The following is a 26,770-nucleotide window of genomic DNA, read 5'->3' on the forward strand; positions in this document are numbered from 1 at the left end:
CCCCAGCAATGCCCTGTCCCCGCTCGCTGCGCCCAGCCCGCTGTCCCGGCGGAGGTGGCTGTGCCTCCAGCTGCCACCAGCGATCACCGCAGGAGTCAGGTTTCTGCAGCCCCATGACTCTGCTCATTCCTCCCCCAGCAGGAGCGAGCGCAGGAGGGGAGCTCGAGCGAGCAACACCGGCTTTGCTTTCGGTCCATGTCTCCTCTTCCTCTCGCTGGGCTGAAGCCATCGTGCCGTGCCACGCTGATCCGGCTGCCGATGGAGCAACCCCTGGCAGCACCAGGCACGGGGCTTGCAGCCACAGGAGGAGATGCTGTGGGTTGGCAGCACTGCCCAAGGCTAAGCAGGGGGTCCTCAAGGGGGATGTTGCCCATGGAAATGCTTTACGGCTTTTTGGGGTCCAGCATCTGGTCCTGCTCTGACCCCTTTGTGGTCACCCAGAGATAATGGGATGACCCCAGGGAGCAGGATCAAGACTCAAGCCTATGTCCAGCTCCCACACACCGCAGCCCTGGAGCATCTCTGGTTGATGGCTGCTTCCCTAAAGAGAAGGAGCCAAGAGCCAAACACAGGCTGCGTGGGGGGCTCAGCTCAGCACCCCTCTCTCCCCCAGTGAGCCCAGTTCCCACACCAGTGCGTGTGGGAGACACAGTGTGGGGTAGACAGGTCCCAAGTGAAGTGGGAGCAGCCGCTGGGACGGGGTGACAGCCCCTCTGCTCCCAGCCTGGCACATCCTGGCACATTTACAGCAGCTGCTATAAATAACCGAGATCAAACTCTTTCTGCCTCCCATAGGTAAAAGCAGTTTGGGCGCAGCAACAGGTGCTGCCCCGGGCACAAATCACCCCCGCGGTCCTGTGGGGCTCAGCCCCAGCTCTCCCCAGGACCTGGGTCCCCCCAGAGTCCCTTATTAAAGGTAGACTCTTGCCCCATCAGCTTTCCTGCTAAGAAATGAGTTACTTAAAATGTCTCTGCAAAGCTCTGATCAGCTATTTATTGCTGCCTTAAATTTTGGACTCCTGACTAAGCTGGATAACTCCTCTTTGCTGTGACACACTTGAGCTGTAGCTTTTGGACACACTGCCCATGTCCAACACCTTGGCACACCATGGGTGAGCATCTCACCCCCCAGTTCAGCATCAGCAATTACCAGCAGGCAGCTCCCTGCTCAGGAGTGCATGGCCTTCACTTTGGTAGAAATTCAGTTTCCTCTGATATTTTTGCTACTCTGAGGCCACACAAATGAATCAGCTTCCAAAATAAGAGGAGTGCTCTGGAAGCTACCAGAGATGCTGCGTAATAGGTTCTGTATGATCAGGACAGACAGAAGGGTGACAGGGTCCTGTCTGAGACTGCTTGGAGACCCACCCTGTCCAGAATTGCCACTGCATCCCTGCAGAAAAAATAACCTCCTGCGGACCGAGGAAGAGGGGGAAGAACTTTCTTGGCTGCTATGTGCAGACATGTGGCTGTGGGGGACACAGAGTGGCTGGGGGCCTCCTCCCATTCTGCTGACCCATGCAGGTGCTAGCTCAGCCCATCACCCAGGCTTCAGGGCTCTGCTCCTCCTTTCCCAGGGCATTGCTCTGGGAGAGCATCTGCAAAGCCAGAGTACCCCCCCAAGTCCCCCAGAGAGATGCACTTGTTCCCCCCCATACTCAGGGCTGGGTTAACAAAGACAGGTACGACTGGGGTGTCTCAAGTGAAGACATGAATCAGGCTCCAAAATAAGAGGAGTGCTTTGGAAGCTACCAGAGATGCTGCGTAATAGGTTCTGTATAATCAGGACAGACAGAAGGGTGACAGGGTCCTGTCTGAGACTGCTTGGAGACCCACTCTGTCCAGAATTGCCACTGCATCCCTGCAGAAAAAATAACCTCCTGCGGACCGAGGAAGAGGGGGAAGAACTTTCTTGAGATCTCTCAGCTCTACAGATACCCAGGAGACAGCAGTGGGACCCCCCTGCGTATCTGCAATGTTGCAGCAAGACCATGGAACATATCTTGAGGAGCTGCCCTTGCCATCTGCAAACCCGCCCTCAAGATTCATCCTCTTAACAGGAGACACTCTGGAAAGACCCCAGAAGAGGCTGATAGGAACACAAGACAGAAGATGACCTGAATGGTCATCAGCAAGTGTAAATCAGCTTCACTCACCAAGAAAGAGCAGAGCCAGGTGATGCTCAGCCAAGTGCCCAGCACAGGGGGTCTCCCTGCAGCAGGGATTAGCGTAGAAACAAGGAGCTCATGCTCCAAAGCCAGCAAGCAGCCAGCACCAGGAAAGCCGGTGCCAGGGAGCCCAGAGCTGGCCCACGTGCTTGTAGCTATGAGAAGTTAATGCTGGGGGAGATAAGCCAGCACCCAGCAGCTCAAGAGCTCTGGAAACCAGACCCTGTTGCGCACACAACTCAAACCCATCACAGCACACAGAAAGCACAGTCCTGCAGCACCCCCTCCTTGCTACCCGCACCCCAAATCCTCCTGGGAGGACCACTTCCAACCCAACCAGCACCCAGAGCCTGACCGCACACAGGACAACCCACCCCTCTCCATCCCTCGCTTATTTATCCCCAGCAGGACACCCAGGGTGGGGCAGGATGGTGCAACGGGGACCAGCTGGGACCGCAGGGTTTGGGGATGAGTCATAGCCGAGTGATGGGTTCTCAGTCACATGCGTCCCAAGAGCTGCAGCAAACACCATCCATCCTCCACCCTGCTGATCCCCATGGCAGCCGTCTCGCTCGCCCAGGAGGACCCTGGGGCCACGCCATGGGTCTCGCTCTCCCAACCCTGCTGCATACCCCATGAAGCCCCCCATAGCAGGTCCCCTCTCCACCCCTGCATGCGTTAAATAGGTTTTATAAAAAACAAACCCACATGGGCTAGGAGACCTGCTGCCAGGAGAACATGTATTTGCTTCAAACCCAGCCCAAGGGCATGGACGCTTGGTGTGGTCAGGACAGCGGAGGACATGGAGCTTTATGGGGATGATTAAAGACCAGAGTCCTTATCCCCTCTGCACTTCCCACTTCTACACACCCGACCGCTCAGCCCCAGTGGTGGGACCATGGGGGAAAGAAGAAGGAGCAGGGCCAAACCCTGCCACCTCACCTGGCAGGGCAGAGGGACCCCAAAGAGCTCCAAACCCCACTGGGTGCAGGTTGCGAGGCAGGAGGCGATGTCAGCCCCGTGCTGCGGCGGAGGTGCCATCCGCTGCTGTTTGAGCTTCAGGATATTTGTGCTTTTTGAGCTTCGTTTGAGCTTCAGGATATTTGTGCTTTTTTTTTGGTGATGCTTGAGTGCATGGGGTGACACGGTGCTTTGTTGTAAAGTCTGATGGTTGTAGAAAAAAAACCTTCCGGCATGGTCCTAGGGACGTCATGGCTCGAAAAAGTCCTATGGGGTGTTTATTTCCTACTGTATTTTCCCCAAATAAAAAAAATAGGGAAAATTGAAAAAATCTAATGTGAAATGGTTTTTTTCTGCCCACAAATAGCACGGGGGGGTGGAGAGATTGGCTTAAGTCATGCACATGGGTGATTTAACGGTGTGCCGAGCAGGGCCTGGAGCTGCATTAGCGTTTTTGAGATGATATGAATTTCTAGCAGTTACTAGGATAAACACCCTTCAGTTGCGCCAGGCAAAAGTAACCATTTTATAAACAAGTTTATGTCCCTTTCTGCAACATGATAATGTGCTATTTAAAAGTCTGATGTTTACTATCCCCAGATATATTGTTGTCCCTTTAAAGCTTTGCTGTAACTACATTACCAAGACTATCTGGTAAGATACGCAAAGTCTCCAAAATTTTCTTCTGCAAACAAATGCCTCTTCCAATGCTGCCATGGGACGCTGGATCTCCACCACCACGGCGGTTCTGAACCCACCATAAACCCGCTGTGTTTTTAAGCTGCCCTTTTTTAAAGGTAGCTGGTGCTAAGTTTTCAGGAAAAGAAAATAACACCACTGAAAAAATTAAGAGAGAGTCATCTCAATCCTTTCCCCACTCTATTTTCAAATAACAGTGGGCTCGGAAGACTTAGAGAGCGAGAAAAAAATTAATTCTTCATTTTCCACCATTATTCTTTGAATTCCTGAGTTTTTTAAGCGCTCGGCTGGGAAATCCCATGGGTTGTGTGGCTCAAACACCAGCCTCTCCCCTGCCAAGCCCGGCGAGCACCACCGGCTCCTGTTAGTGACACGTCCCCCCGTGCCGAGCCCTGCCACCACCGTGGTTTTTACCCTGCTCTCGGTGTATTTCGTTCCTTTGCCTGAAGTGTGGCCCAAGCCAACTGCACCAGCAGGAGCAGGGAGGTGATGGTGCCCCTGTACTGGGCACTGGTGAGGCCGCACCTCGAATCCTGTGTTCAGTTTTGGGCCCCTCACCACAAGAAGGACATGGAGGTGCTGGAGCGTGTCCAGAGAAGGGCAATGAAGCTGGAGAAGGGCCTGGAGCACAAGTCTGATGGGAAGCAGCTGAGGGAACTGGGGGTGTTCACCCTGGAGAAGAGGAGGCTGAGGGGAGACCTCATCGCTCTACAGCTACCTGAAAGGAGGTTGTAGTGAGGTGGGGGTCGGTCTCTTCTCCCAAGTAACAGCGATAGGACAAGAGGAAATGGCCTCAAGTTGCGCCAAGGGAGGTTTAGATTGGACATCAGGAGAAATTTCTTTACCGAAAGAGTGGTCAGGCCTTGGAACAGGCTGCCCAGGGAAGTGGTGGAGTCCCCATCCCTGGAGGTATTTAAAAGACGTGTAGATGAGGCGCTTAGGGACATGGTTTAGTGGGCATGGGGGTGTTGGGTTAACGGTTGGACTCGATGATCTCAGAAGTCTTCTCCAACTTTAATGCTTCTATGATTCTATGTTTCCAAGCAGCACCCGTCATCCCGGGGATCCGGGTGAAGCTATGCTGCCTGCAATTTGCCCAACGCCGAGCAAAAGGGATGGTCTGTTGAAAGCCCTTGGAAAACAATGCCAGAGCAAGCCCAGCGCTGGTGGATGCCTTTCCCCAGCCAGATCAGGGGGACTGAGATGCTGCAGCGAGTTCATATTCTTCAGGTGCCATCATGGTCCCCCAGGTTGGTCCAGACCAGCCAAGGTCACTCTAAAGCAGCAACAGCGGTGCTGGTATAGCTGCATGGGCCAAATATAAAAGCCTATACTTGATTTTAAGCACCAGTTTGCTGAATGAGTTCACTGCTATGGGAATGACGCTGCTCCGCTGCTTTCTGCCTGTTGGACGCTGCCTTTCTCGGGCAAACCAAGAGCAGGTCTCCAAATGCTCTCCAGCCCTTTTCCTGGCAGCAGCCAACCTACCCCCTGCCTTGCGATGCACTTTGGGACAAGGACGCTCGCGAGCTGAGGGGCTGTGCCGGCGCTCGGGGGATTTACAGGTTGGAGGAGAAGGACGTGATGAGCAATCCCGTGTTTCACGGCGTGTTGCAGCAGGCACCTTTAGCGGGGCCCCAGCCGTGATGGGTGCTTTGCATGCGCCAAACAAGGTGCTGCTCCCTTTCCCAGCTCCTTGCAAAGATGCAGCCGAGCCCGTGTCCTCGCTGGCTTCCTTTGGAGAGCCAAATCCTTAATGCTGAACATGCTGAGGGGGCACCAGCCTCCCTTTCGGACATAACCCACTAACCCCCCAAAAATACGTGCCCTGCAGAGATGCCTCCACTCCCGCAACTGGCATCATAAGTGGCATGGAAATTAATTTCTTAAATTCACCGGTAGTTATTGACCTGAATTTACTCCAATGCCAGCACTGCAATGCCTGTTTGCCCGCAGCCCTACCAAGGGTACCTCGATGTGCTTGAAGGCGGGGGTGGCACACATAGGCTGCAAGCTGTGAAGTCCTCAGATACTCTCCTGGGCCACAGATGGAAATAGGAGGTTGCAACATCCTGCAGCAACGCGCTAACCCCCTCCTGCCCGCAGCCGGGGGATGCAGCAAGGGGTGCCACCCCGTCCCCGCTGCCTTTCCATCCCGCTGTCCCTACAGACCCCCGGGAGGGGGTTGCTGCAAAGAGTACACTGGAGCGGATGGCTGCTTGGGTTTATTTTGGGGGGGGGTTTGGCTGCGGTGGAGGCTCGGGCAGGCGAGGAAGGGTTAAAGTGGGGACCCTGCGCTTGCCCACTACCCACTGCCTGCACTCGGATGTCATCCAATGCTCCCGCTCCTCCCTGCCAGCAGCTCTCATGTCAGGCTTGGAAAAGATCTGAGCGGTGCTGTGAAGGCAGCGAGGGGACAATGTGGGTAAAGGGAGGGCGGCGTGGGGCCATAACGGCCTGCTACCCCCCATGGGGTCCCCCAGACTCGGGGGGCATGGGGGACAGTGATGCAGCCACCTCCAAGGGATGCCAGAAGAGACACAGCCCCACCAGCTCCCGTAGGGATCACCAGTGAGCAGCACTGGGAGCAGGTCCCAGACCTGATGCTCCTGTGGGATTTGCAATATCGTGGTCCCTGCAGCATCCTGGGGCTGCCCATTTTCCCAGGCTCTGTACCCCGATACCCCGTACCAGATACCATGCAAACCAGGACCAACATGGGGCACCTGCAGCCACCACAGCCCTCCCCATGCCCAGACCTGGGCGCTGAACCCCACACCTCAGCTCTTGCCCTCCAGCTCCCAAGGGATCTCATTCAGATCCGCTCGGATCTGGATAAGGGGGACTCGAAGATGAGATGTTCGCAAGGGCTGTATAAATAACCAAGGAGGGAGGCAGCTGGACAGACGGACAGGCACAGAGGCTGAGCACCCTTCCCGGCATCTCCGGAGCTATAGCTGAGATCTTTGCCCTCATAACTCCCCAAAGCATCCACCACGTTATCCCCCTTCCTCCCCTCCGTATAAATGACCTCAGTAGTCCAAACTGCTGAACACAGAAACGATGCTGGGCGGCTCGTCATCGCTCACTTTCCTACCCCAAATCCAGCAAGTTTCCCCAAGCGAAGACAGAGCTGCCCGAGCAGCTCCACAGGGCCCCTTTGTCCTCACCGGACCCTTACGTACACACCGGAAAATAGAAAATGCTATTTAAATATTAGCACAGCCAAGTCAAGGCAGGGGTCTGTGTTCTTTAAACAGTTCCCGTAAACATGCCCTTTTCCTCCCCGCCCATTATAACATCGGGCATTTTCCTAGCAAGGACTAGAGGAGGCAGCTCCAGCGCTCACAGCATCAGCTCCCCTGTATAACAGGACCGATTGGGGTGTCCCGCTGTCCCCAGGGTTTTATGGAATTGTTACCCCTCGCTGATATCCACTGTTAAACCTTTTGCAGTGCGTTTCGCTCGCTGCATGCCCAGGCTGATCCCTCGCATCTCTATGAGCAGCGATGTGGGCAGGGAAGGAAATGCTTGTGCTTATCTGCAAACTTCACTCTGCAACTCAGCACCGGCGCCGGGGAGCGAGATAGCAGCAATGCAGGATTTGGCCGAGAGGGCTGGTGGCTGTTGCGAGGGATGGGGGGGACCAGGGTGGCCGATAGACCCCGAAATGGCACTGGGGGTGCACAGCGGTCCCTGCACGTCAGCAAGTGATGGGAGCTTTGCACAGCCCCGTGCACCCCCCGCAGGCAGGGTCCTGTGGCCAGGTCAGAGCTGGGGGAGGCAGGATCTAGCACCCAAAAAATGAGCTGAATCCCACCCTGGCACTGCCTGTTTCTCCACTGCCCGTGGGGGGATCCAAGCTCTGAACCCCACATTGGGCTGACCCTGCCTCCCTGGCACCCCAAAGCCGTTGGCTGTGTGTCTGCACCCCGCAGCCCCCGTGTGCGGATGGGGGAATGATGGCCTCCCACCTCCGTGTCCCCCTCGTCACCGCCGTTTCGACACGGCAGCGGGGTCCCACCTCCTCCCCCCCTCCTCATGGGGGTCCCTCCCTGCTCCCCCACGGGGGACAGGGGCTCTGCAGGGACAGGCGCCTTCCCGAAAGGAGACACTGCAAAGCACCCTGCAGACCTTTCCTGCAACCTTGGCTTGGCCAAGCTGAGGTTTATATTTAGATCCCCAGGAGGAGAAGCCAGGAGAAAGGCGACTTGTGGCTTTTAAGCCCTGCCTGTAGCTCCCTTCCTCCGGGTGGGAAGGTGGGTCAGAAACCGGTTGCCCGTCACATCCCCCACCGTCCCCTCTCATCCCGGTGGCAGATCCGTGGCCACCGAGAGTCTGGTGGCTGCTGGCACCCTCGTCCCTGCACCCTGCCTGTGCCTTTGCGGGGACTTTCACCCCCCGTCCCGGGCTGTTTTCCCTGCGGCAGGGTCTGGCGGGTGCCCACAGCCCTAAACACCGCCCCAGCAACCGCGGGGGCTGTCCTGCTCCCATCCACCTCCGGCGCTCGGACGGCGAAGCCCCCGGCATTGCTTGTACCGCTCCGGGCACGGCAAGAATGACAAACCTGGGGGCATCCAAGACCCCGTAGACCCTGCCTGGTGGCCTGGCATCAGCCCAGGGCTGAACCCAGTACTTACTGTTGGGTGGAGAGAGCAAAATCCCAAGGAGAGACCTTTTAGGGCCAGAATTTCCCTCTCCTTCGACTCCTGGAGGCTTTGGCTCAGCGAGCGCCTGTTGGCAGAGCAGCTGCTGCTGCTGTCAGATGGTCATGAGTGAAACCTGAGGACATGCGGGGTCCTTCAGGTAGCCTCGGCCCCGTCTCAGCTGTGGCATTCGTCCCCCGCCGCGCCAATCATGGGGCTGGCGGCGCCTGCAACCCCCGCGGCCGCATCGCCCAGCGCTCCCGGGGTCCTGCGTGCGCGGACCCCCCCCCTGCACCGTGGCCACCCCGGCCATGCCCTGAGCCGGGGACGCCGGCCACCCGGGGCGGTCACGGTGGCGGGGCAGGGTGTCCCAGATGTTGAGGTGGCTTCGGGCTGCCTTTGGCACCAAATGGGACGTGGGGAGGTGGAGGGGAGGTGGGAAGGGACCCTGGCCAGCACCTCCCCATCTCTCTCTCCCAGAAGTGACATGCAATTGGAAAGAGCAGTGAGACAACTGCGAGGGCGGGGGGGGGAGTCGGTGCCAACCCCGCTGCCAACGCCGTCTCTGAGCCGGTGGCTTTTTGGCAGTGTTATTCCTTTTGTGCAGCACCCAGCACCGGCCGTGGCTCCTCCTCTTACTTGCAAGTGAGGGGCGTCTGTCATTTCTGCTTCGTTCCCCCCGTGCCCACCCTCTGCCTAATTTTGCACCAGCACCGTGTTTCTTTGCACGCCATGAGCATCTGATGGGCGGGACGGGGTCACCGTGCTGGGACCCAGCCAAGCTGGGTCACCCCGCTTTGACACCGGCACACCTCACCCCGTGTCCTTTGCCGCACACCCTGCCTGGGGGGACCCCCCGTGGGTCTGAGCCAGACCAGGGTGGCACGGGATGGCGCAAAAGGGAGGCTTGCTGTGTGGTTGTCTCCCCTCTTGTCCTTCCTGACGGGGCCTTTGGGTGCTCTTTGCATGCCCAGGTAGTTGCACAGGTGTGTAGGGTGCACAGAGAGCACCCAGGATTGGGAGGAGAGCGCGGAGGGGTGCCCAGCTTGCAGGGCTCACCCCTTTTGGGGTGCACAGGGCTGCGCTGGGGGTGGACCACCCCAGCACCCAGCCTGGTCAGAGGGGTCTCATCATCTCTCCAACACAGCTGGCTCTGTGCAACTCTTCTGCTGCTCGTCTGGTCCCAAAATACCCTGTAGCAACTTTCCCATGCTGGCATGGGCCTTATTCGAGCCGAAGCACCTGCCCTCCCCAGCCTGGCATCCCTCGCTGGCGCGTTCCCATGGCAATTCGCCTTTCCCTGCCTCCAGCCCCTCACCCATGGGGCTCTTTGTGCTCGCCAGCATCCCATGCAATCAATAAAAACAGGGCCAAGACTGAAAACGTGAGCACCCAGCGGGATAGGAAGTGAAGTTCCTTGGCTCGATTCTGCTTTTCGCTCAATAATTTTCCTTTTCTGTTCAAGGCTGTGTAAATCCAGCAGCCCGGGAGACCGGGTTTAGCTCTCGGAGGAGAGGCTGTGCAGCGTGGGACAGAGGATTAGCTCCACGTGGGCGATGCCGAAGGTGTGCTTTGAGAAGAATAACTTTGATTTCTTCAATTAAAAATTGACCCCAGGGCTCTTTTTGCTGACTTGGAGCCCAGGCCGGGCTCAGAGCTGCTAAAGCCAAGGGAAGGAGGGAGTGAAGAGCCCCATGTTAGCTCCCAGGGGATTGCTACACCAGGACAGAGAGTGCCGGGAGCCTGTCGGGAGCTCAACAGCAAAGCAACAGCCCGTACCCGCAGGCAAAGGGCATCTCTCATGCGTCCGGCGGTTGGTGGTTTCAGCTGGCAAGGAGGGCAGGGACAGGGGTGTTCTCCCGCTGTGGCTGTGGGGACTTTCCACTTGCTCCGTTGGCCACAGCAGGAAATTCAGGGGATGCTCAGTGGGTCCCATCAGCTGCCCCAAAGCCAGCCTTGTCACCACCAGGAAGCCTCTGCAAGCTGCACTGGTCTTTTTTTGTTTTGCATATAGCCTGGAGCAAACCTGGGGTAAGGCACATGAGGGTGGAAACCCCGGGATATGGCTCCTGCCCTTCTGGAAGCTGGGGACACCCCGGGGTGCCCAGCCGGGCACTGCGCAGGCACGAGGGCACAGCTCTGCCTCCAAAACCAGCTAAATCCCAACCGGAATGGGAGCGTGGGGTACCCAGGGGTACTAGCAACGCTAATTTGGGTGCAAAAACCCTGCCCTTGGGGTGACAGGGTGGGATGAGGGCAATGCTTAACACAGCATAAGGGACCCTGGGGTGTTTAAGGTGCCCTGGCTTGCACCTTCCCTTGAAGCTGCCGGTGCTGGGTGCATCCGTGGGGGCTCTGTGGGGCCAAGCTCTGGCTGATCTCTGCGCAGGCAGGAGCTGGGCAGAGTCAGAGCTGCCCGCGCTGGGCAGGGTGGAAACGCCGGGGCACGGAGAAGGGATATTCGCAGGGTGAACCCCCTGAGCCGCAGAGCCAGGCACATCCCGGAGCGGGTGTGGGCACTGGCATCGGGGGTACCCTCGGCACCCAAGCCGGGTGGCCTGGCAGCCCCCCGAGGAGCAGGGGATGCAGGCAGGGAAAGAAGCAACAGGCAAAGGCGCAGCTCTCCCAGCCCTGAGCCTTTTTCCCATCCCCATCGCTGATTAACCCTCACCTGGCCAGGGCTGCAGAAGGGGAGGGTCCCAGATTTTGGGGGAGCCTCGAGACACGTGTGGGGTTGGATGCACGCTCCCCCAAAGTGGCGTGGCTCCTTACCTTACTCCCTGGGTGCTCTCAGGGCTCCGGGCAGAGTCATTGGGTGCTGGCACCCAGGGCCAGCAGTTGGCAGCCCCCGGGACCTGCCAGCGTCCCTCCACGCTGGCTGAGCCTGTGTCCAGGGTGGTCTGTGCAGGGACACTCTGCGCTCCAGGGCTGACACCCTGGATCCGATGTCAGTGCCCGCGGCGACGTTGCGGGGCCGCAGTGCCACCCACCGGCTCCAGGCAAAACACCCCCCCTTCTCCTGGACACCCCTCTGCCCCGGGGGAGGACAAGGGACCCCCAGGGCAGGGTGGACAATGGGGATGCCAGGCTACTGTGGCACCCCGGGCCATGCTGGAGGGGAGATGGGGAGGAGATCTGGCCCTGCTCTGCCTGGGCTCAGCTACCCGAAATACGCGGCTGTGGGGCACAGTCCATGCTAGAGGTAGAGTTAACCCTTTTGAAAACCTTTCCCGCAGACGGAAAGCAATGCAAAGTCCCCGTGGCGGTGGCACATCAGCCCTCCTGCACCCATGGTGAGCTCCTGGCTTTGCAGGCTCTGCCATGCACCGGGGACATTACAGGGTCAATGCCCAGCAAACCCCCACGGGTCATTTGGGGTGCAGGTTTAGCACCCAGAAAGGCCCATTGGCAGCTGAAAATGCATGCAAAACCCAGTGCTTTTCAAAGCTTTATGGCAACTGTGACATTCCCACCGAGCATCCCCAGCCCCAGTCCAATCTGCTGCTGCTGTCTGCCTCACATCCCTGCCGAAACAGCATCTTCCTCGCTAATGATGGAGAGAGAGATGTTTATTCACCTGTGGTCTCGTCGTGGCTACAGGCAGGTATTTATCTGACAGCTGCCATGCTCCTCTGGAGGTTTTCTGGCTGGCGACGCAGGATGTTGCTGGCCCGGGGGGGTTGTTTAACAGAACATCTTCCATCTCACCTCAAATCAAGTCTGGGGCTCTGTTTCCCTCTCAGTGCCTCTTTTTGAGACCAGACGGGATCTCTGGAGATCCTGCAGTCTGGAAAAGAGCCAACAAGTGGATTTTATTTAAGGAAGGACATGTGGCTACATGGAGAAATTACAACCCAGAGAGTGTGAGAAGCTCTGCCGAGATTGGGTGGCTTAGTTCTCGGGAACACGGTGCAGCCGGGAGAGGCCAGGAGGTTGGCGGAAAGGGCATTCGAGGCATTTCTTGGTCCTGGAGACAGCATTTGCCAAGGCAGGAGCTCAGCCCAGGGAGGGTGAAGGATGCTCGTGGGGGCGAAGGGGGCCAGGCTGCGGCGTGGTGGTGGCAGCTCCAACCTGGAGGGGACCTGGCACCCCAGCACCTCTGGGACAGTCCGTGATGCACTCACCTTGTGCTCTTCCTCGCCTTCCTCCTCCAGCTCCTCTCCATGGCTGTGCCCAGAGCCTGGCTGCTTCACCAGGCAGAGAAAAAGCAGATATTTCTACCCCGGGGAATATTTCCAGGCGTTACAGACATTGGCAGGGTTTCCACCCTCTAGCAAGCCTGGTACCAAGTTATCTGGGTTTGTAGAGCAAAGCAAGCCTCTGAAAAGCAATACTGGATTTCAGAACAAGATTTTATTGGCAAAAACCTCACTAATCCCAGGCAAATGAGTCCCCAGTAAAGACGGGTGAGCCCCACTGCTTGCAAACCATCCCATCCCTCCAGTGCAAAGCCCCTGGGAGAGCTGCAGAGCCCCTCCGAGCTGGCATGGCAAGGGGTGATGGGCCGTCTTCCCCGTCACCGAGAGCAGCCAAAGCAACAGGCATGGAAGAAATTTTGGAAATTGGGGGAGGTTCTGAGTCTTGAGACCATCGGGGGTCTCACATAGAGAGCTGTGGGTTTTTGTCTGTCTCTGTATTTGCTTCTCCCACTCCCAGAACGGCTCCTGGGGGCTGTGTCTCGGCATCTTCCCATAAGGGAAACAATTTTGTAAACCAAGGAAGGAGGGGAGAATAACCAGCAGTAAATCCCTTCAGCGTTGGGGCCGCTTCAGTTTTCATTCCAGCGCCAAACGAAAAACGCCAGATGTCCTTCGTGAAATAATATTTGTGTTTCCTACCCAGTCCCGGGGCAGAAAAGGTGGAGAAGTTCTCTTCCCTTTGCCTAAAACACTGACCAAACTGTGAAGAAAGCTTTGGGCAGGCGAGACACCGTCACAGGGATCCACGAGAGCCACCAGCACCCGAGCAGGCAGAGCCTTTCCCAACGGCTGTTCACAGTAGCTGTGAGGATGCCAGACCCAGAACCTACAAAATCCATTTTATTGTGTTTCTGGGACTGTAGCCGTGGAGCTGCACCACCACCATCCTCAAAGAGGTATTTCCCCCCAAACGCCATCCTTGTCATGCTGTGAAGTCTTGGGTCGCCAGGTTGAAGACGTTGCTCTCCATGGATGACTGCCACTTGCCCCAGTTCCTCTTGATCTCAGCCTGGACCTGAACCGACACCACGGACCGGTGCTGGCACCCATGGGAACCCGCCAGCACCGGCTGGAGGGGCAGGAGCTGCACCCGGGGCTCCACAAGGGATTTGGGGTGCAAGAGGGTAGGGACCCCCATGCATGTCTGCATGCCCACGTGTGCACACATGCATGGTTGCGTGCATGCAGTGCTCATTGGGGTGCACCCTTGGGGGTGTCTGCATGACGACACGTGTGGCTGTGGTGCCCAGGGGATCGGTGTTGAGGGGGACACTCACCTCCCCGTTCAGGAAGCAGTACAGCAGAGCCACCAGGAACCCCTGGAAAGGAGAGAAAGAGCAAATTTCACCCCAGGAAAGGGGCTGGACCCCTCTGGTGTTCATCTGCTGCCTGCATGTAGCACCCTCCCACACCTCTTATCCCATCCCACAGGCGGTAGGTGTATGGGATCAGTACAAGTTCACAAGACCACAACCCTTATGCTTTGTCCCTGGTGTTTGAGGGGTGTCTGGGACATCGTCCTCTCCCAAAAGAGTGCAAAGCCCCAGCAGCACATCCCAGGGTCTCCTGGTGTGATCTTGCGATGGGACAGGATGGGTACGTGGGGATTTTGCCTACCCATCTCCTCCAGTCTGTACCTGGTAGGAGCCGAGGACCAGCTCAAAGTACAGCCGGGCGTCCACACCGATGTGCTCAGGGAAGAGCGCGAACACCACGTAGTGCACCCCGAAGAGAGGGATGAGGAGCAGCGTGGACTTCGTCAGCCTCCTGCAGAGAGTGGTGGCTTGAGGGGGGCCTGGGTGCAGGCAATGGTCCTGCTGCTCTGCGAGACAATCCCTTCCCAAGAGCTTGGTCTTAACCCAAAATAGGTTTTCCATGAAAGGTAGGTCTTGGAGGCTCCAAGGATGGTCCTCCTCTGTGCTCCACTAGGGAAGGGTCCCTGCTGCCCTGGGTCCCCTGAGAAACTGGGGTGAGGGGAGCTCCCCCTTGCCCGAGCTAGCCCTTACATGTACTGCTGCTTGTAGTTTTTGCTGATGTCCGGGGACCGGATCTTCTGAGCTAACATCCTGGTGACGTTGAGGAAGATGAGGAAGTTCACCTGCCACAGGAAACCATGTCTCAGGCTCTGCACAGACCCCTGGTTGGGTCCCCCTGTCCATATGGGACCCCCGGCTCTGGGGCCGGGATGCTCAGGGGACATACTCACAAATATGGCCAGGAGGATGGGAGCCTTGATCACCCACCAGTAGAGACTGGTGTAGTCATCCCAGCACCTATGGGAGAGGAGAAATGGCTCTGCCACCCACTTGCACCCTTTTAGCCCAGGTCTCCTCCCACCACCCCCCAGCCCCCTGCCCCGTTTGCACAGCACCTCTTGCAACGGGGCCCCGCCGTAGCATGGGCCCCACCAGAAAACAGAAACAGCTTTAAAACAAAGTGCTGCCCCACTTCTCCCCTCCTGAGCCTCCCGTGCAAGAGGTTCGTCCCCCGCAACTTGCATGGGGGACGCGTGGCCGAGTTGGCCTGGAGAAAGAAGAGGGGTGGCTGCTCTTACCCATGGTTGTCGTACTGCAGCCTGGTGACCACCCAGACGCAGACTGTCAGCATGGGGACACCTGCAAGGACAGGACCAAGGCAGGGATGCGGAGTCACCCCAGGGCTCTGGGGAGCCCCTGTACCTCCCCTCCATCCCTTGTCCCCAAAAACATGTGTCTAGGTCAGGTCTGGGGGCCCTGAAGGTGGCAGGAAGGTGACAGCCTTTTCCCCTTCTCCAGGTTTTAAAAGGAGATGGTGCCCACTGATGGTGAGGTGTCTGTCTGTGTCACCTCCTGGCCACCCTCCTGCCCCCCTGTGTGCTCTTACATCTAGCCTGGGCACCCGGGACAGGCGTTTCCAGCCCCAGATGGATGTGGGAAGAAGGAAGGACCTGTCTCTGTCCCATCCAGACCATGTTCACAATGGGTCGGCAACAGATGCTGCTGCCAAGGGTCTTTGGTCGGCGTTAGCAAGCATTTTCCCCTTTGAGTGATTTTGCACACATGCCACGAGGGCAAGGATCAGGCCATGCTGCTCGACCAGCTCCAGGGGCTGGCAGGAGCTGGTGGGTGCCCCGCCAGGCGCGAGGCCATGCAGAGAGATGCTGGGGTGGGGGAACACGCCGAGAGCAGCCATGGGGAGCATCGTGCCTGTGGACCTCTGGCCGGGTGGGTCTCAAAGCAGGCAATCCCCGAAAGCGGTGCCTACCCCTGGCCTGTGTCAATGGGACCTTGCTGGAGGGGTTGATGTGCCATGGGGCCCCACACTCACCCCAGCCGATGAGGATGTACCACCAGATGTACCTCTTGTCGGAGGTGAAGGTGAGCAGCAGCAGGGTCTGCAGGTACATGCCCTCCACCAGCAGCCAGTAGAAGTTGGCCAGGACCGAGTACTGGAAGAAGGCGATGGCTGCTTTACAGTTCACCTGTGAGGATGAGGAGGAGGAAGGCTCAGAAGTGCTGGCTGGCATCAGGCCCTGTCCTGGGGGCACAGGGGATGGTCAACCTCTCCATCCATCCACTCCAGGAGACCTGTGATGACCTTTCAGTGCGGCCCCAGGGATGCTGCACTGGTCCCACACGTTACCTGCGGCATTTTCTGCTCTGCGTGCGCAACATGGGCAGATGACCATGTAGGACCTTTAGAAACCTGTGTCTGTGGTGTCCACAGTGTTGTATCTGGGCTGCACGCAGGGGTTTCTGTTTCTATTGACAACCCCAGATCTACGCATCCAGCAGTGCAAGGTCTGTTTGCAGGTACATGGTGCTGCTGGGGTCGTGCAGAGCTTTAGCCCCGCTGGGAGACTCTGCCTGAGACCAGGGAGAGCTTTGAGGGCAGAACATGTTCTCTGCAGACAGGGCTCATGCAGAGATGCTGTCATGAACGTCCTGAAGTCCACCCAAGCCAGCCTTTCCTCCCCAGCTTCACAGCCTCTCTCTCTCTCCTCTTTGCAGTGCTAAATCCACTGCAAATCCACCTGGACCCCTCCAGATCAGCACACGGTGCCCTCTCCTGCACCATGCTCGGGTTGGGACTCAGCGCCTTACCGTTGACATCGTGCAGTGGTCGATGGACTCGTCCGAGAAGAGGACGGCGTCCTTGATGAACACAGCGGCCCCGCGCAGTATGAAGGAGGTGAAGAAGTGGATGTGGATAGAGTTCCTGGTGCAATGCAGCTTCCTACGGGAGGAAGAGATGTGCTGTGCCCAGGGAGGAGCAGAGAGAGCAGACGGGCAGAGAAGCTTCTCCTTCAAGAGCCACTTCCCTGGCTGCACCCCAGCCCAGGGGACCATGTGTTGACAGTGGTCAAGCACAAAGCCCTGGAGAAGGTTTTCCTGCTCTGAAATCAGGAAGGACGGGGTTGTGTGCTCAAGGCTGCCGTCCCGGGACAAGGTCTGCTGGGGAACATCCTCCAGCCATCTCCAGAGAGCATAATTCTACAGCACAGCGAGGTCTGCAAAAACAAAGCTTGAAAGGGCAACCTGAGGGTTTAAAGTCTGTGTGTCAGCAGGAAAGGACAATGCTGCAGTTTGTCTTATGCCTCCCGGGTTATTCGTGTTGGCAGGGATGGAGCCTGGCTGCTCTGGGAGGGGAGAGCCTGAGAGCAGCCATCCCCTGCTGATGATCTACCCTGCTTTCCTCCAGCTGCAGCCCACCCAGCAGCCAGCGCCGAGCCCTACCTGAAGCAGGAGAAGATACCGATGGCCAAGAACAGGGCTGCCAGGGACGTGGAGTAGCCGCAGGTGTAAAGCACCTTCATGGTGACAAAATAGCCTTTCTGGAAGGGAAAACACCAGCGGAGTGAGGCAGCGTGGGCTGGGAGGTGCTGGTCTGCAATGGGCCGGGAGGTGGCAGGGTGATGTTCCAGCCCTTGCCCAGCCTGGGCTTGTGCCCAGCCAAGCTTGGATCCCTCCAGCCAGCCCAGCAGCACGAATGAGGCCAACGAGCTATCCCCGAGAGCATCTTCATGTTTCATTGCCCAACGGCATGGGTCAACGCGGGGTAGGGTGATGCTAGAGAGGGTGCCCCACGGCCCCCAGGGGACCAACTTGCCTTGGCCTCGGTGTCGTTATTGCTGCCGATGGCCTCCAGCTCGCAGGCATTGTAGTAGGGAGGGCTGGGGAAGCTCCATCCCAACTCGGTGCAGTTCCTCTGGATCAGTGCTGCAAGGGACAAGAAGGGACCTCACGAGAGCCACGGACATCGCCTCTGCATCAGCACCCCCAAAATGTCCAGCCTGGGGATGGCACCTTGCTCTCCGGGACGGAGTCTAAATCCCAGCATCAGCATCCCGGCTGTGACAACAGCTTGGTGCCCAAATGGCCTGGCTGCCCCATCCCTCCCACCCAGATCACATCTCTGCCCTCCGGTGTCTGGAGGTGCCAGGGCATCTTAGGGCAGGATGTGAAAGCAAGCATGAATCCCCACAGTGGGAGGGAATTAAGGCTAAAAAGAGGCGTTTTCATCCTGTGAGGGCTTCATCAAGCCTCTCCTGAGCTGTTTCTGCCCTATAGTAAGCATTTACCAACCCTCCATCGCCTTTTCAATTACGCCCAGCCGAGGAAGCGCTCGCATGCTGCAGGGGCCAGTCGGATGCTCTCCTTCACACTCCACTGCCTCCAAGATGGATTGGAGGCAGCGGCTTCCCCGGCAGTGGCACCCACCCCGGGAGAGCACCCGGCCTTGAAATAATCCTGATCTTACACTGCATTTTTAATCTGTGTGGCTTGGAGTGGTACCGAGCAGGTCAGGAGCATTACGCTGGTGTGTGGATGGGGAAAGGAGGGCACCGAGCAGCTAGGGGACTGTCCTGGTGTCACCCAGTTGGGGGATGAGGTCCCCAAGTGCTCTACCCACAGGGGATGCTTGGTACTGGGTGATGGAAGGGTTTGGGGACTTTCCCGGCGTGGCAGCACCTTGCATCTCCGCTTTTGCTCGTCCCCTGCTTGGATTGCAATATATGCCAAACTTTTGGACGGGGCAGGAGCTGTGGGACCAGAGGGGAAGGGCCGGGGTGGCACAAGGATCCCAGGCAGGCAGGGGTGGGTGCAGCTCAGCCCTTGGTCCCAGGGGATGAGCGGTCTGGGCTGGATTCAGAGCACTGCACCTTTGGACTTCTTGAAGACGTGGAGGATGTCGGGGCAGGTGACCGCTCGGGACTGGCCGACGGGCACGGCTGACCAGCAGCTCACTCCATCCCACTCGGTCAGGCAGCCTGGGGAGGGACGGGACGGTTAGTGCCACCGGGAAGGGACATACGGCCCCCCGGTCCCCAGGCACAGCCCGCAGCAGGCACGGCTGCGCAGCTGTAACGAGAGAGCAGAGAGCGGCCAGCCGTCACCCGATCTACAGGACCATGCCGTACCCCCTCAGGAATTAGGAGCATCCTGGCTCCAGTTCTGGGAACAACCTCCCCCGGCGCTGAGCTCTCCTTTTAGCCCCGCGGCGCGATGGGACCTGGTATGTCCTGGGGCTACATCAGACCCAGAGCTCCTGCGGGGAGACCCCGGGGGACGAGGGTGCGGGAAAGGTTGGGACTTTCCTAAAATAATGCTGGTTTATTCTGGATTTCTGCACCCAGCAGCTGTGGTGGCTCAGCTCGGGACGTCTCTCCAGCCCAAAGGAGGAGGACAGGAGAAAGCACCGCAAGACTTGCTGGAGAGCAATTAGCTTAAACATGTTTTGCTTCTCTCTCTAGCACTAAGTTCGTCTTTAAATGACTCTTCTTGGAAACAAGCACGGCCGAGCAGACGTGGGGCCATGAAGAATTAGTGCTGCAGCACACTGGGATGAGACACAGCCAGCACACTTCGAGGACAGCTCTCCTTCTTCCACATGTACATTATTAATCTTGTAGATATACATTATTAACCTGGAGCCACATCTATTCCCAGCCAGGGAATGTGGACTCAGACAAGTCTAATTAGTTTTCTCTGATTTCAGCAAAGCGGTCTGTAGGTATCTGGCCAGGCTTGGAGGGATTTGCAGGGCTGTCATTACAACGCCAAGGTACGTCTTAATTTTTGCTCTGGAGGACAGGTCAACTGAGCACAGCTATTGGAACCGGTGCTGAGAGCAGTTGCTTCATTTCTTGGGGTCGGAGCAAAATATCTGGCTGTGTCTGTATGGCGGAGCCATCCTGCTGTATAAATGCATCTCTTGATGTATGGACAAGCTCCTCCAGCACGGTGAGTGCTGTGGGACCACCCGGCCGGGAGCCAGAGGAGCAGCCCCTGCCCCTGGCACAGGGATTGAGCTGGGATTCCTGCAGCTCTGCAGTGCAATCCCAGGGAATAAAGTCGTTCCTCTATTCAGATGGGGAGAAAAGGTTTAAGTCCCCTTTCCCACTCTGTTTCTCTCTCCTGGGCTGCTGCGGCACCTAAAAACCCCACATTTCTTAGAGCTGTGCAAAATTGGAACAACTCTCCCATGGAGAAGAGGTGATGGAGGCAACTTCTGGGGGGACAGGGCAAAAAAACGTGAGCAAAGGAAGTGGCAACGTGTCTCATTGCCCACCTCGCAGGCAGGAGCTGTGTCCCCGTGCTGTCAGTCCGCAGGGGCCACCGCATCCTCTCACTGTCCCCTGTCCCCGGGCTCCCAGCCGGTGTAGCCCGGCAGCCCGAGGTGTTTGGTTTGGATTGACCCAAAGCAACCTGCTTTATTCTAATTTTCCCAGCGGAGGGCTGAAACATCCCTGAGATCCACATTATCCTCATGACGTTTTCCTTGACGTGGCCGAAAAGAGAATTTTTGCCACAGAAATGCAATTTGATGGGAAGTTCCTGCTCAGCATTTCTACTGGGTAATTATACACAGACCTGCCAGGGCTGCCTCCCTATTTCTTGCCGCTCTAAGTGATATCTGGAGACCTCCAAAAGAGATCAGTTGACTCTCACCAGCGGATTATTTCTTCCCAGCTATTTCAGAGCAGTAAATGCTGCGAGCACCGGAGCAGACTTAGAAGTGAAAGCACTGCAAACACGATCTCTAACCAGTTTTAGGGCCCCACGGCGGGTTCCCCAGCAGGACGCTGAAGCCTGAGGTGCCTGTTCTCTTCCTTCATGCTATATTGCCCCCATGCCCAGGGCATCTGAGCCTTCCCCACCCACCGTCACTTCATGCCACGCTATCCGCAGGACCCTCCCCATGCTGGCACAAGCAAGCAAGGGGGAAGGGATAAATTCAGTTCAGGTGGGCAGCGGAGGCAGCAGTCAAGCAGGAAACCTGGGATTAAATACTGATTTTAATTATGCATTCATGCTTCTTGGTTATTTTCCTACAGTGAGGTTCCTTCCCCCTGGCTGGCATGATCTGGGCTGCAAAATGGACCTTTTCCAATCATCTTGGCTTTTCTCTGCTAAGCTGGATGATACGTTTTATCTCTGCACAGTTACTTAAGCAATATGCACCTTAACATGCATTTATTGAGCTGCTTCATTTTTACATTTGTGTTAGATGAAACCCATTGGATGACGCATTTCTTATTCACTAGGTGATAATTTTTACCCAGAATTTGAGCCAAGCTGCTTTTGGATGGAAATTGAAATGCAATTAAAGAAAATGTACAAAAGCAGCACTTTAAAACTGTTTTTTCAATTAGTTAATTGGTTTAAAAGTCCTGGATATGTAAAAATTAAGTTGCTCAAAGCATGTTTAGCATTAAAACTAACTGAATTAGGAAGGCAAGAAAGCATAAAGTGGTGACAGGCACCGTGCGACACCCGTGCTGATGGCCAGGGCTCTGCATCGCCCGCAGCCCTGCCTGGCCGCGGAGCATCGGTGCAGGGAGGACGGGAGTGGGGCATGGACCACGCCGTCATTGCCGTATGCCATAAATCTGGGGGGACTCAGCCCCTGCGGTTGTTTGCATCCCTCAGCCCACCAATCTCAATCTCAGCTGCAATCTCAGCCCCCCCCTCCCTGCAGCAGCATTTTTTGGGGCTCTCCAGGGGCGCTCCTTAGCCTTTGCCTCGGCGCTGCCCTCCATTTTCCTGAAAATACCTGTTTTTCTGCATCCATGTGCGCTCTGCAACCCCCTTACCATGGATCATCCTCCAAAGACCCCCTCAGCAAATCCTCCCCCTCCTCCCGAGGGAGATTAGCCCCGTGCACGGCGGGCGGCTCACACTCACCTTGCTGCCCGGGGAGTCCGGGGAGGGCTGGCGTTTGGCTTTCCCTCCTGATAATCTCCAGGCATTCGGCTTCTTGCTCTTGGAAATAGAGGACGACGGAGCAGTCGGGATGTGTCGCTCGCACCTTGGAAGGGGGAAAGGGCAGACAGTAGGATGCCGGGCATTAAAAGACCTGAGGAGGCAGGGTACCAGCCAATATTCACTATTTCTGCTGCAGCCAGCCCCAGGAGACCCTATCTACGTAACCGTGCTTCTGGACCCTGACATTTCCTTGGCTTTCTACTGTTTGCCTTGTAAACACCATAAAGAACCACTGCAATTATTTCTAATTCCCTCCGAAAGCGTGTGATGCTTAAGGGCACTGCTCTGCCAAGACGCAAGCGCCATGCAGAGGTGCTGAGCTTAAAGATGGAAGGGCCGACCCCAGCAGCAGGGCAGAGGCGAGCACGTTCAAAGCCTGAGCAAGAAAACCATGTAATTAGAGATTTAAAAAAACCACCTATTCGGGCATGTCTAATCCTTCCCTCACCGGCTGGGTTTTGCTCACGTGGATTTTGCTCACATTCAGGCTGGTGTGTTTTAATTGGAGGCATCGGCAACGGCCGTCGGAATTCACCTTTCTCCTGTGCTCCAGTTCTTTGGGGAGATGCTGCAAAACAGGCACGCTGAAAAACTTAAAGCTTTTGGGTTTGCTAGCAGAAGTGCTGAAACACCAAGGAGTACGTCCCATTCCTGCAGCTCCCCAAAATGCCAGGGATGTGGTGGCTCAGCACCCTGGGATAGGGCTGCCTGGGAATCCCTGGCTTTGCCCCCTTGGCTTCCAGCTGGAGAGCCGGGAGATTGCAGCTGAACCGAAAGCAGGTCATGAATTTTGCATGCCCATTCCCAAGCACCCATGCCCATTCCCATGCATCCATGCCCATGGGGGGATGCGGTGGGGGCTGCAGCATCCAGATACAGGACATGTCTGGGGCAGGGTTTTTGGGCCAAAACATGAGATTGGGTTGCCGATGGTTTTAGGTGTGTGGACAGAGATATAAAAGCTGGAGAAACAGAGGAATGAGGGTGGGTAAGTGGACCCAAGGACTGGAGGGAAGTGTGGGGCATTAAAGCATCGCTTGGCTGAGTCCTGTCCTTCCCTGCTGTCCTGGCCACCATGCAGCCACTCCTCTGGGGTTCCTTCACCTCCCCCAGGTGGGAGATTTCCCCCCGAGGAGATTTCGTTTCGTTTTCCTGTTGAACACAAGATTTACAAGGAAATTCCCGGTCTGCAAAATGCATTTTGGTGATGGCTGCTGGGCACAGCACCGAGAAAGCACACTACTTCATCGTAGTAATGAAGGACCTGGACCGGGCAGAGGTGCCACAGCCCCTTTTAGCTGCAAAGCTGCTGGTTTTTATTATTTATGGCAACGCAACCTGGCTGCTGGAGCATTGGAGCAGGTAATGTGCAGTGCTCCCTTCAGAGCTTGCCTCAGGGCAGGCAACTCCTTGCCGTGCCTCGGTTTCCCCATCTGGGAAGGAGCCTGATGCATCACTCTCCTTATAAAGCCCTCAAAGCCTCTGCTGCTCCCCTGGCCCTGCTTGCTTTCCCTGCTCTTTCCCCTTTCCCTCTCTTCTTGACTTCCTTTTTCCCCCCCTTTTTTCCTCTTCCTTTTCTTTCTTCCTTCCTTTCTTCCTTTCTTCCTTTCTTCCTTTCTTCCTTTCTTTCTCTCTTTCTTTTTCTTTTTCTTTTTCTTTTTCTTTTTCTTTTTCTTTTTCTTTTTCTTTTTCTTTTTCTTTTTCTTTTTCTTTTTCTTTTTCTTTCTTTCTTTCTCTTTCTTTCTCTTTCTTTTTCTTTCTTTCTTTTTCTATCTTTCTTTCTTTCTTTTTTCTTTCTTTTTCTTTCCCTTTTTCTTCCCTTCCCTTCCCTTCCCTTCCCTTCCCTTCCCTTCCCTTCCCTTCCCTTCCCTTTCCCTTTTTTCCCTTTTCATTTTTCATTTTTTCCCTTTCTTTTTCCTGTCCTTTTTTCCCTTCCTTTCCCCCCCTTCCCTTTCTTTTCGTTTTCTTTTCCTTTCCATTATCCAAAGCCTCCACATTAGCTAAAGAATTTGTGGAGCGAAGCAGCGCCGGGAGAAATCCCGAAGGCTTTGCAGAGAAATGCTGAGCCGAAACCCTCTCCTGCCAGAGCCCTCCACCCTCCGGCGTTTGCTGCCGAAGCAATTTGACAAGTTCAGGATGGGTTTGCCGGCGCGGCCGCCACACTCGCTCCGCATTGCTCCGGCAGCACAACCGCCCCGTGTCCCCCCCATTTCAGCGGGGGCTCGGTGCCAGCCATCCCCATGGGTCTGCCCGGGGATGGGGAGCACCCCATGCATGGTCCTTGCCCCCTGCACCCTCCAGCCACCCCAACCTTCCCGCCTGTGGATGCTCCCCCAGGCCCTTGGGGCTTGGGGCTCCTTCGAGCCGCGTAGGACGATGTAAGCAAAGCCCCCACCGGGACCCACGTGAGGATGGAGGGGACTGTCCCCAGGGCAGGGCAGAGGGGGGTCACCCTCCCTGGGGATGCCCTGGAGCAGCCCCTGGAGTTGAACCCCACGGGAGCTTTGCCGACTGCCCTGGCCGGACACTGAGCGCTGTCCCAGCCCCGGGGAGCACAGCGGGGTCCCAGTATCACCCACCTCCCTCCCTGCCCGTCCCTGCACTGCATGTCAACAAATTCTCGCCCAGAAGCTGCGATGGAAGCACCTGAGTGGGTGCAGCGGTGCCAGCAGCTCGCAGGGCTGCGGCTTGGCATCACCCCTGGGTCGGGCAACGCGAGGGATGGGGAGAGGGATGGGGATGTGCTGGGGGAGACCTGACCCCTGACCAAGACTGCAGGGGTGCTGCTCCCCAGGGATGGCCGGACCCCAAAGTGGCTGTCACAGGCAGGGGACCGCCACGCTTACTGCCCACCCGCTCCCCACCGTGGTCCCGTCCTCCCCGGGGACACTTACCCGAAGCATGGGGACTGTGAGCAGCAGGACCAGCAGCATGCAGGTGCCGGGGGGCTGCCATGGGCCCCCCATAGCTGGAACCAACCCTCTGCTGCCCTGTCCGCAGATGTCCCAGCTCAGTCCCTGAGGGGCTGGGGACAGCCCAGCTCCTCCTGCAGGGCCCTGCGGGTGGGGGGCTGCATCAGGACCCTGGCTCCAAGGGGCGACCCAGCACCCTCCTCCCCCTAACCCTGCTTCGCTGCTCCTTCCCAGCCCTGTCCTGCTCCTTGCTCCCTCTGGGACCCTTTCTTGCAGTGGGTGCTCAGTCCCACTTGGTGGCCCTGACCCGCTCCCCGTGCCCACCCGGCTCTGGCTGTCCCCCGCTGCCTCGCTGTCCCTACCCAGTGCCGATGGGCTCTGTCTCTCTGCGAGACTGAATGTCACAGCTCCTGGATCTGGTAATATGGCAGGCTCCACCCTCCGCTCCCCCTCCCCACGCAGAGGGCTGGATGTGAGGAGCAGCATGGGGGGGACACCCCAGCCTGGCACTGCCCAGCCTGGCCACCGCCGGGCTTCCAGCACCCCCTTACCTGCTCCCGTCAGGGACCTGGGGTCCCCCAGCTGGGCCCAGGGGGATGCGCAGGGTGGGCACGGAGCCCTCTTACCTGCTCCTTGGGTGCTGCTGGAAAACGGCTGGCTAAAGGCTGTGGGAAGTGGGGGTGCAGCCAGGATGGGTGCAGGGGGCATGCCAAGGGTCACGCTGCTCCCCAGCCAGCTCCATGTGGGACCTGGGACTAGAGGAAGGTAGAGAGCTCAAGGGAGATGGGATTGTGCACACACACGTGTGCAAACACATGCCCTGACGCGTGTGTGCATGCTGGACACATGCATGCACATGGGGTGGGGACAGTGACGCTCATTCAAGCCCTGCCTGCACAGGAGGCTCTGCCGGCCCCAGCACGGCAGGCAGCGCTGCCCATCCCCATCCCCATCCCCATCCTCATCCCCATCCCCATCCCCATCCCCATCCCCATCCCCATCCCCATCCCCATCCCATCTACATCCCCATCCCCATCATTCCCATCCCCATCCCCATCCCCATCCCCATCCATCCTCATCCCCATCATTCCCATCCCCATCCCCATCCCCATCCCCATCCATCCTCATCCCCATCATTCCCATCCCCATCCCCATCCCCATCCATCCCCATCCCCATCATTCCCACCCCCATCCCCATCCCCATCCCCATCTACATCCCCATCCCCATCCCCATCCCCATCCTCATCCTCATCCCCATCCCCATCCCCATCATTCCCATCCCCATCCCCATCCCCATCCCCATTCCCATCCCCATCCCCATCTACATCCGCATTCCCATCCCCATCCCCATCCCCATCCTCATCCCCATCCCCATCCCCATCCCCATTCCCATCCTCATCCCCATCCCCATCCCCATTCCCATCCCCATCCCCATTCCCATCCCCATCCTCATCCCCATCCCCATCCCCATCCCCATCCCCATCCCCATTCCCATCCCCATCCCCATTCCCATCCCCATCCCCATCTTCATCCCCATCCCCATCCCCATCCCCATCCCCATCCCCATCTACATCCGCATTCCCATCCCCATCCCCATCCCCATCCTCATCCCCATCCCCATCCCCATTCCCATCCTCATCCCCATCCCCATCCCCATTCCCATCCCCATCCCCATTCCCATCCCCATCCTCATCCCCATCCCCATCCCCATCCCCATCCCCATCCCCATTCCCATCCCCATCCCCATTCCCATCCCCATCCCCATCTTCATCCCCATCCCCATCCCCATCCCCATCCCCATCCCCATCCCCATCCCCATCCCCATCTTCATCCCCATCCCCATCCCATCTACATCCCCATCCCCATCATTCCCATCCCCATCATTCCCATCCCCATCCCCATCCCCATCCCCATCCATCCTCATCCCCATCATTCCCA

The 26,770-nt window shown here is 57.4% G+C and overlaps 1 protein-coding gene across 1 annotated transcript; it reads right to left on the bottom strand.

Annotated features, from left to right (window-relative positions):
- Positions 1 to 13,594: 13,594 nt before the first annotated feature.
- Positions 13,595 to 24,895, bottom strand: LOC142092116 (vasoactive intestinal polypeptide receptor 1-like). The gene is made up of 13 exons (XM_075171849.1): positions 24,815 to 24,895; positions 21,840 to 21,963; positions 18,815 to 18,922; positions 17,761 to 17,870; positions 17,388 to 17,485; positions 16,755 to 16,887; positions 15,979 to 16,132; positions 15,227 to 15,287; positions 14,879 to 14,945; positions 14,679 to 14,770; positions 14,310 to 14,439; positions 13,950 to 13,991; positions 13,595 to 13,687 (listed from the first exon to the last, which is right to left on the bottom strand). Exons 1-13 carry the CDS (start codon positions 24,884 to 24,886, stop codon positions 13,595 to 13,597), a joined length of 1,284 nt encoding a protein of 427 aa, XP_075027950.1. The 5' UTR covers positions 24,887 to 24,895.
- Positions 24,896 to 26,770: the final 1,875 nt, after the last annotated feature.

Source organism: Calonectris borealis, chromosome 22 (genome assembly GCF_964195595.1).
Source record: "Calonectris borealis chromosome 22, bCalBor7.hap1.2, whole genome shotgun sequence".
NCBI lineage: Eukaryota > Metazoa > Chordata > Aves > Procellariiformes > Procellariidae > Calonectris > Calonectris borealis.

What these genes read in the sequence shown, in the direction of transcription:
- LOC142092116 (XM_075171849.1), bottom strand. Translation starts at nt 24,886, where the DNA reads ATGGGGGGCCCATGGCAGCCCCCCGGCACCTGCATGCTGCTGGTCCTG. An exon ending in TCACAGTCCCCATGCTTCGG is followed by an intron (nt 21,964 to 24,814) that starts GTAAGTGTCCCC and finishes CCCCCTTCCAAG; the next exon opens with GTGCGAGCGACACATCCCGA. An exon ending in CGGACTCCCCGGGCAGCAAG is followed by an intron (nt 18,923 to 21,839) that starts GTGAGTGTGAGC and finishes GTCCCTCCCCAG; the next exon opens with GCTGCCTGACCGAGTGGGAT.